Here is a 9,666-nt window from a genome sequence, read left to right on the forward strand (position 1 = left end):
CCCGGCCAATATCCCCAGGCTGCCCGGTGGAGCCCTCCCTGCATCATGGAGGTGCCCCGAATGCCAGCAGGGAATCCTGGACAATGCAGTTTTTATCCCCAGCCCTGCCATGGGGGCCACTAGAGGACGCTGCAGGGAGGAACAAATATTATTTGCCCTACGCCCCGGAAGTACGTCCGAGTCACATGGACAAGAGGAATGACATGCTTCCGGGGTGAAGAAAAAGGATTTTTATCTGAAGTGTTCTTAGTCACGTGGACAGAGAGGGTGAAACACTTCCGGGTCAAGGACTATAAATGACTCTGGGAAATCCTCAGACGCTGTGCTGAGCTGGGTGGAAGGGTGGCAACGCGTCTGGGAGTGGAGGATTGATTATTGTAATGTAGTGTGAATTTATATGATTATAGTGGAGTGTAGGTGCTTGGTGCACTTTATTCTTGTCCTAATAAATAAGTATTGGACTTTTACCTGGTGTCTGGAGTCAAATCTGAGGGTTCAAGGGAGCGATAGCGCCCTCTATAGACCACAGTACTATAGTGTTAGTGTTAAACTAACTAAAGATAATTATCTTGTGAAGGATAAACTCTGGATATTATATGTATATCACCTTAAATCTGAAAGGAAAGGCCAAAGCAGCACCTCATGCATGCATGCACTCATGGACACACACACTGAGCAATCGCAGAGGCAAGCTACTGTGAGAAAACAGACACTACTTGCCGGCAGCAAAAACTTCATAACCAGCAAAAGAACTTATACATCTTAAACTAATGAATTTAAAAAAAATCAGAATTCAAAAGTTGTGTGCCTTTCTCTAAAACAGAGGAAAGTTTTATTTAAGATAAGAGATAGAATTGAAACATGAAAACAAGTCTTCAGCCACATTTTAAATCACCACAGAGAAAGTGAAAGTGTTAATGTAGACCTTTGCTGATATATGACTCTGGTCCATCAGCTAAAGCCCAAATTGGTCTTGGAATTCTCGACTCTTTCTCTGTCTTTTCCAAACCTCAAGTCCGCAATCTTCGTGTTACCTTTGATAGTAACCTCTCTTTTGAGAAACAAGTAAATTCTGTAGTCAAGAGTTGCTTTTTCCAACTTTGTCTGTTAGGTAAGATGAAGCCTTTTTTATCTTCTAGGGATCTTCAGAAAGCTACTCATGCTTTTATTTTTTCTCGCCTCGATTATTGCAACTCGCTGTATTCTGGGATTAACAAATCTCTGATGCACAGGTTACAGTTGGTCCAAAATGCTGCCGCTAACTTTATGGTTGGGGCAAGAAAGTATGACTCTGTTTCTCCTATTTTAGCTTCTTTACACTGGCTGTCTGTCAGTTTTCGAATTGATTTTAAAATCTTGCTGCTAGTTTTTAAATCTTTACATGGGCTTGCTCCTGCCTATTTATTTGAATTGTGTGTTTTACACCAGCCATCCAGAGTGTTTAGATCTTCTGGTCAGTTGTTTCTTGTTGTCCCTCGTACCGAGTGTAAAACTAAGGGGGACAGACAGGGCTTTTGCAGCTGCTGCTCCTCGCCTGTGGAACTCTTTACCTCATTACATAAAGGAGTCGTCTACAATTGAACTGTTCAAAACAAGATTAAAGACTCATTTCTATTCACTTGCATTCCGTGACCTTCGGTAATACCGATGGTTTCCTCTTTGTGATTATATAACATTACTTCTATTTATTATGTATCTTATTTTATGTTCATACATTTTATTTCTATTTATGTTTTTTATGTTAATTGTTTTGTTTTTCTTTTATTCTATTATTGTAAAGCACTTTGGCCACAGCATTACTATGTTGTTTTAAATGTGCTGTATAAATAAATTGACATTGACATATATGAACTGTGTTCATAAATTGTACAGCTCTCTTCATATTTCTAGCGTCCTGACAAGAGCGTGAAACCGAGATCCTATACCCTATTACCTGAATTAATTTGCCATCCTAGGGTTGGAGGTCTTATTGGTGATTAATCAAATCAAAACCCTGCATTGGCCACTACATTATTGTGCCCCAGAGTATACTGAAGCTTAAAATTTTACTGCTGGAGATGCTATCACTTGGTCAGACGTATATATTATACATCTGGAGAATACCGAGTGAATTTTGTCTAAATGTGTGTTGGAACAGTCAAACAATTCAACTTCTAAACCAATCCAGTGACTCATGAGCAAAGCCCAAAATAGGGGCAGAAATGTAAAAAGTAAGGAGCAATGGGGCTCTTGCCAACATTGTCCTGGCTGAAAAGAGCACAAAAAAAGGGTGGTTAGATATATAAATGTGTGTCATGTGTGCAGAAAACACTTTATTACATATATAAAAAATAAATATAGCTTGTACAAGGGACAAACTACATTATACTTTGACATTCAAAGATGTCAGTGGACTACTGGTAAAAATGAACAATGCATTGCCTCCAGCTATAGTATGTCTGGTCTCAATTGTTCACAGTTACAATGATATACAGTAGTTGGAGTAAACATGAGGTTGTGAGAATTTGACAGGTACATCTTCAAAACAATGAACCCTAGAATATGAATTTGAACTAAATGATGTGCTGTCACACCCAGTTACAAGGAGGTGAAAAGAAAGTTAAATGAGATCTTTTTGTGGTTGATAACAAAGGCTGTGGTTATATGTCGTTATCTTTGGTTATTTAATAGCAATCCTCTCGGTTATGAACCCTTCTTGAATTCAGATCTGTCCTTCTCATCACCTTATACCATTTCCTCTATCAAAACTGTTGTCGCCTTGTGCAAGTGTTGATCAGCTTTACAGAGATCAGGTGTTGAATAGATGGACTGGTTGGAATAACAAGGAGCTTCATCTTTGCCAGACTGAGCTGGAGATGGTGCTTCATCATTCAGGCTGAGATAGCACTGAGACAAGCCAATATTCTAGCAGAGACAATGTTGGCATCTGGAAAGAACAACATTTACAGTTGTGTATCATGGGCAGGGCACTAATATGAGATTCCAATGGCCTGGATGGCACGGGCCAGTGAGGGGGTGCACAAGTGACATGGATGGAAAATTAGACAAAAAGAAAATGTGCAAAACTCCACACAGACAGCAAATAGACCAGAAACAGCAACACTTAACCTGGCACTGCTCATATGCAACATTTTTTTTTTTACCATTTACTCATTAAATATGAATTAATATTTTAAACATCATGTATTATATCTTCTTATATAATACGCTACTGTGGCTGTCCGTTTGTTTGTCCAGGATTTTAAATCACCTGAAGCTCGCAAACTGTTCGACCTATTGACCTGAAATTTGGTACACATATACTACGCGACGTCTACTATCCGCTTTCAGGCTGATGACTGACCTCCAAGGTTATTCCTCTTTTTATTTTTATTTTACTTTATGCATATGGGCACCATTCTCATTCCCTACCACCTTCGCCATCACTTCCTCTACCTCTTTATATCTTAAATCATTCCTGAGGCAGATTGAAGACTTAAGTGAAAAATGAAAGAAACCGTACTAAGTAATTACAACACAAACACTAACTTAATCAGTTTTAAAGCAAAAAGATGTCCACAAAAGAAGAGAAGAAGCGGACCGCTAAGGTGGAGAAAAGAAGAGCTGCTCAGGAAGCAGCAAGCGAATCAACCTCTGAGCAAATGAATGATAAACATACAGATAAAGGATGAAAACTAGGAATGTTCAAGTCAAGTGAATATACAGTATATATACATATATTTCAATGGAAGATTAAGATTGCTGTGTATTGCTGACATATTTTTCCTTGCATTACAGCTTTTCACTTGTTATTTACAAATTTAGTTTGGTACTTCACTCTCAAGGCTCCCATCCAACATACACAGAATGCAAATAAGGAAAGGTTTAATATAAGTCTCAAATTTAATCTCTGAATACTAAATGGCTCATTTGCTCTGCTGTGTTTATTTATGCCTGCCTGTCTTTACCTCTTTTACATTTTTTTTATGTTAGGTTTCTGTCCCACCAGATTTACTATACAAATGTACTCGTTAACATTATATTCTTTTTTTTATTGTACTTACCCCATAACATGTTTCATCTTCAAGAACACAGTGGTTAAGTAGAGTACGAAGACTGACATAAGCGTGACTTGGAGAAAAATCCACTTTCTCTGGCACTTCATGTCTGCCGCTGTTTGACTCCTTCCTGAGCACTGCTTATCTGACAGCAGCAAGTAAATGAAAAGAAAAAAAAAGTTAACTTCAGTCAGTCACGTGACAAAATCTGCCTCTTCCTGAATTGCACTTTCACCCCTTGCAACTTTTTGACAGATGGAAAGTTAATGTGTATCTATTTAGGAAAATAACCATTGAGGACTTCCTTAAGGTTGAACAAAAGAAATTTGACAGACAGCTGGAGGCCATTTAGTCCATCAAGATGACAGGTAAAGAGCACTTCTGCACACTGGGAGATAACACTCTATGCTAGCAAATACCCATCTGGGTATCCCTCCATTAATTATAGAAATATATGCGATAGATATCTCGGTGCTCAATAAGTCCTGTCACTGATTGGCCTCCCCATCCAGATATGGATTCTACATTACTGTTCAGGCTGCCAGGACAGGCTTCAACCCTAAACAGCCCTAAATAGAATTAGTTGGTTTAAGAATGTTAATGCTGTGGCTACCAGAGCCATCCTGGCAGTATTATGTTAGTGAGTACATGTGGTACACAAACCCTTAATGCTTATTTTACAGATAACACTGCACACTGAAGACATTCCTGAAGAATAGAACATTTTTCAGAAATTATTAAAGTAAAGGTGGCGCAGTGATAGTGCTGCTGCTTTGCAGTAAGGAGACTGTGGAAGATTGTGGGTTCACTTCCTGGTTCCTCCCTGTGTGGATAGCGCTTTGAGTACTGAGAAAAGCGCTATATAAATGTAATGAATTATTATTATTATTAAAGATCAAGCAACACTTATCAAGGATGGGTATATTAATGAATGGTCAACTTTTTCTTAGAGAAGAAAGGCCAAGCAAAATGACACCTTTTATTGGCTAACTAGAAAGATTACAATATGCAAGCTTTCGAGGCAACTCAGGCCCCTTCTTCAGGCAAGATGTAATACAGAAACTGAAGTTTCCTATGTTTATATACACACTCTAGGACAAGAAACAACATTGGTAAAAATTTAAATGATAGATTTTGAATGTAAAAAAGTAATAGATTCATTCAGGCTAGGGTTAATTTAGCAAGAGAGAAAAGAACAATGTATTGTCAAGATCTTTGGATAAGATAACTGTCCAACAAAGTCTTTTGAAGTTTGTAATGAGTTTTTTCAAAACAATGTGGGTCTGTAGACAGGTTGTCTGTTATTCTGAGAGATGTAAACAATCCTCATATCTGGCCATAAAACTCTTGTCTTTATTCAATCCATGTTGTAAAGTATTAAATTTTAACATGAGTTTAACTTCCCATTCTTTTCTCTCTTGCTGTGTTTTGAAGTTGCCCATAAGCACTGTGACCTTAAAGTCCTTCTCACAGTGTCCATGGCTGTTGAAGTGGGCCGCCACAGGAACATCTGTGTTGCCATGTTAAATGTGGAACCTGTGTAAGTTCATTCTCTGGCGGAGTGTTTGTCCAGTTTCTCCGCCAACTTCAAAACACAGCAAGAGAGAAAAGAATGGGAAGTTAAACTCATGCTAAAATTTAATACTTTACAACATGGATTGAATAAAGACAAGAGTTTTATGGCCAGATATGAGGATTGTTTACATCTCTCAGAATGACAGACAACCTGTCTACAGACCCACATTGTTTTGAAAAAACTCATTACAAACTTCAAAAGACTTTGTTGGACAGTTATCTTATCCAAAGATCTTGACAATACATTGTTCTTTTCTCTCTTGCTAAATTAACCCTAGCCTGAATGAATCTATTACTTTTTTACATTCAAAATCTATCATTTAAATATTTACCAATGTTGTTTCTTGTCCTAGAGTGTGTATATAAACATAGGAAACTCCAGTCTCTGTATTACATCTTGCCTGAAGAAGGGGCCTGAGTTGCCTCGAAAGCTTGCATATTGTAATCTTTCTAGTTAGCCAATAAAAGGTGTCATTTTGCTTGGCTTTTCTCTACATTCATAATGGCTAACACGGTACAGCACCCTAGTATTAGAGAAGAAAGATTCTGTTTCACTCATGTAGTAAACCTCTACCAGCAGAAGTGTAGAAGAGTTTAGGAGAAGAGGGAATAGATGTGTTGTGGGATCTAATGAAGATCTTTGAACATGAGAGAACACCAGATGAGTGGAGGAAGAGTGTGATTATACCCATTTATAAGGAGAAGGATGATATTCAGAACTGTGGAAACTTTAGAGGCATAAAGCTGATGTATCACACAATAAAATTTGGGAAAGGGCTATAAGGAAAAGGCTTAGGGAAGAGACCACCATAGGGGGAGCAGCAGTTTGGTTTTATGGTAGCCAGACAGCTCATAGAGAGGTATTAAGAAAAACAGAAAGATTTACATGTGGTGTTATATTGATTTGGAGAAAGCTTGGGCTAGAGTGCCACGTCAAGAGGTCTGGAGGTGCACGAGAGAGAAAGGAGGACCAGAGAAGTATATGAGGAATGTCCAGGCTATGAATGAGTGAGTGAGAACTCAGGTTAAAAGCAGAGTTGGGGTAACAGGCAAAGTCCCAGAGTACAGTAGGTCTGCACCAGGGATTTTCTTGAACTCCTTACCTCTTTAATCTGCTTATGGATGTGTTGAGTCATGGAACAGAAGACCAGTCCCCCTGGTGCAGGCTTTATGCTGATGATATTGTGTGTTTTAGCACCAGAAAAGAGAATGTGGAGAGGAAGTTGGAAAAATGGAGAAGAGCTTTGGAAGATGGAGACCTGAAAATAAACAGGAAGAAGACAGAACAGAGTTAGGTCCATAAGTATGTTGTCAATGACACAATTTTCATAATCTTGGCTCTTTATGCCACCATAATGGATTTGAAATGAAGCAATCATTTTGTGACTAAAATGTAGACTTTCATCTTTAATTTAAGGGGTTTGCCAGAAATAGTGTATGAGACTTTTTTTGCAAAAACTAACATCCATCCATCCATTATCCAACCCCTATATCCTAACTACAGGGTCACGGGGGTCTGTTGGAGCCAATCCCAGCCAACAAGGCAGGAAACAAACCCCGGACAGGGTGCCAGCCCATCGCAGGACACACACACACCCAGCACATACTAGGGACAATTTAGAATCGACAATGCACCTAACCTGCATGTCTTTGGACTGTTGGAAGGAAACCCCGGCAGACGTGGGGAGAACATGCAAACTCCACGCAGGGAGGAACCGGGAAGAGAACCCGGGTCTCCTAACTGCATGGCAGCAGCACTACCTACTGCGCCACCGTGTCGCCCTTATAAACTAACATAATCATGCATATAATGATCACTTTCAATATTTGGTTGAAATTCCTTTACAGACAATGACTGGATGAAGTCTGGAGCCCATGGCCATCTCCAAGTGCTGAGTTTCCACTCTACTAATGCTTTGCCAGGCCTTTACTGCAGCTGTCTACAGTTGTTGCTTGTTTGTAACCCTTTCTGCCATTAGTTTTGTCTTCAGCAAGTGAAATTCCTGTCTTCTGTTAGGGATCCACATTAATGACAGGTCACGTAAAACAGAAGAACTATAGAAGAAAGGGCAGAGCAGGCTCTTCTTCTTTAGGAGACTGCATTGCTTTTATGTGTGTAGTGACATCCTTCATATCCTCTACAACTCTGAGGTATGCTGGGCTGGTAATATCACTTCAAGAGAAGCCCACTGAATCAATAAGATAATTGGAAGGGCAAGCTCACTTATGGTATGCACTATGGACCTCCTGGAGTTAATAGCAAAAGAGAGGATTGAAACAAAACTGACAGCCATTATGAACAATGCTGCACATCCTCTCTGTGACACACTAACAATGAGGACTTTCCGCCATTGGACTATTCATCAGAAGTGTGTCAAGAAACATGCAACAGCAATACATCTGCATAATGCCTCACTGTTACTGTGGCAGTCAAATCTGAAGTTTTCTTAATTTTTAATTTTCTTTCTTTTTAGTCATTCTGGTGTGTTCAGACCATATTGTTGAAGTGTATGTATTTAATTACTTTTTCTATTTATGTAGTTATTCATTTGAAGAGCTTCTACTAAAAGCCGAATTTCTCCCTGGGGACAAATAAAGTTCCCCCTGGAGTATGGTGTTAACTTGCATCCAGACCTCCAACTTGCAGGTAAAAACCTAGGTGGTTGGTGGCAGGACTGGCATTCTAGCCACTATAATGAAAACCTCACTGTTCTAAATGGTGCCTCACCAGACTTTGAATGCAGAGATCTACAGAGAGTTCTTGGATATGCATTGTGAATTATGGGACCTTATATACACTGGTACAGGTGGACTCCAATCAAGTTCTAGACAATTATCCATCCATCCATTTTCCAACCCGCTGAATCCGAACACAGGGTCACAGGGGTCTGCTGGAACCAATCCCAGCCAACACAGGGCACAAGGCAGGAACCAATCCTGGGCAGGGTGCCAACCCACCACAGGACACACACAAACACACCTACACACCAAGCACACACTAGGGCCAATTTAGAATCGCCAATCCACCTAACCTGCATGTCTTTGGACTGTGGGAGGAAACCGGCGCGCCCGGAGGAAACCCACGCAGACACGGGGAGAACATGCAAACTCCACGCAGGGAGGACCCGGGAAGCGAACCCAGGTCCCCAGATCACCCAACTGCGAGGCAGCAGCGCTACCCCACTGCGCCACCGTGCCGCCCCTAGACAATTATAATAATTAATATAATAATTAAAGCAAACAGGACACATCTGAACACAATTTAGTAAAATAAGTTGTAAATGTTGTTGAACAATATTTAATGTAAAGTTCATGTAGATAACAATATTTAATGTAAAGTTCATGTAGATAATTGATTTATAATGGGTTACATAACTTCATAAATATATAGTTTAAGTTTAAAATATCTAAATTTAAAACGTAACGTGTATAGTAAATAAACATGTTACAATTTGTTTGTTATTGTTAAGATAAGATAATAAGATAAGATAATATGTACTGTATGTAAAGAAATGTGTCTCGCAAGAACATGAGAAAGACCTGCCCCATGGACTGCAGGTGGGTGGATGTCTCTCACGAGGCTCTAGGACCTCTTTTCATGACAAGAGGCCAAATAGGTATTTTATTTGTAAAACATCTTTTGTTTCAAGTTTGCACTAAATGTTTTTTATTTCATTGTGCGTGTATACAAGTTGCTATGTATTCGCTAATGTGTTTTGTACTGATTACTCACCATGTAGTTCTCACGGCGTGGAGGCATAACGGTGTGAATAAGACAAGCCCAATCAATAAACGCTCGTTTCTAAGAACCTACCTGTGTCTGTGTTGTTGGGAAAAGAGCTACATAAACAACAGATTAAAAATAGCTTGTCTTAATGCTCAAAGTATACAGACTAGAAGAAGTCAGTTAAAGTTATATATAGCTGACTCATCTCAAGAAGAACAAAAGCAAACAGGATGTAGCTAACAACAAACTGGGTCCTCATTGCAAAAAAGGGTCTGAATACTCATGAGTGAGAGAACTCAGTTTTTGAGTTTTAATAAATCTGCAAAA

At 39.3% G+C, this 9,666-nt stretch overlaps 1 protein-coding gene across 3 annotated transcripts in view; it reads right to left on the reverse strand.

The window, feature by feature from the left end:
* LOC114644558 (alpha-2,8-sialyltransferase 8F-like) overlaps nucleotides 1–4,196 on the reverse strand; it is a 58,236-nt gene extending 54,040 nt beyond the window's left edge. For all 3 annotated transcript variants that reach the window (XM_051924364.1, XM_051924363.1, XM_051924365.1), the window contains exon 1: nucleotides 4,044–4,196. In XM_051924364.1, the coding sequence (XP_051780324.1) occupies nucleotides 4,044–4,144 (101 nt within the window). In that variant the 5' untranslated portion in view covers nucleotides 4,145–4,196. The remainder of the gene's footprint in view (nucleotides 1–4,043) is intronic.
* Between the last annotated feature and the right edge of the window lie 5,470 nt (nucleotides 4,197–9,666).

This window comes from Erpetoichthys calabaricus, chromosome 3 (genome assembly GCF_900747795.2).
Source record: "Erpetoichthys calabaricus chromosome 3, fErpCal1.3, whole genome shotgun sequence".
In the NCBI taxonomy this organism is placed as follows: domain Eukaryota; kingdom Metazoa; phylum Chordata; class Cladistia; order Polypteriformes; family Polypteridae; genus Erpetoichthys; species Erpetoichthys calabaricus.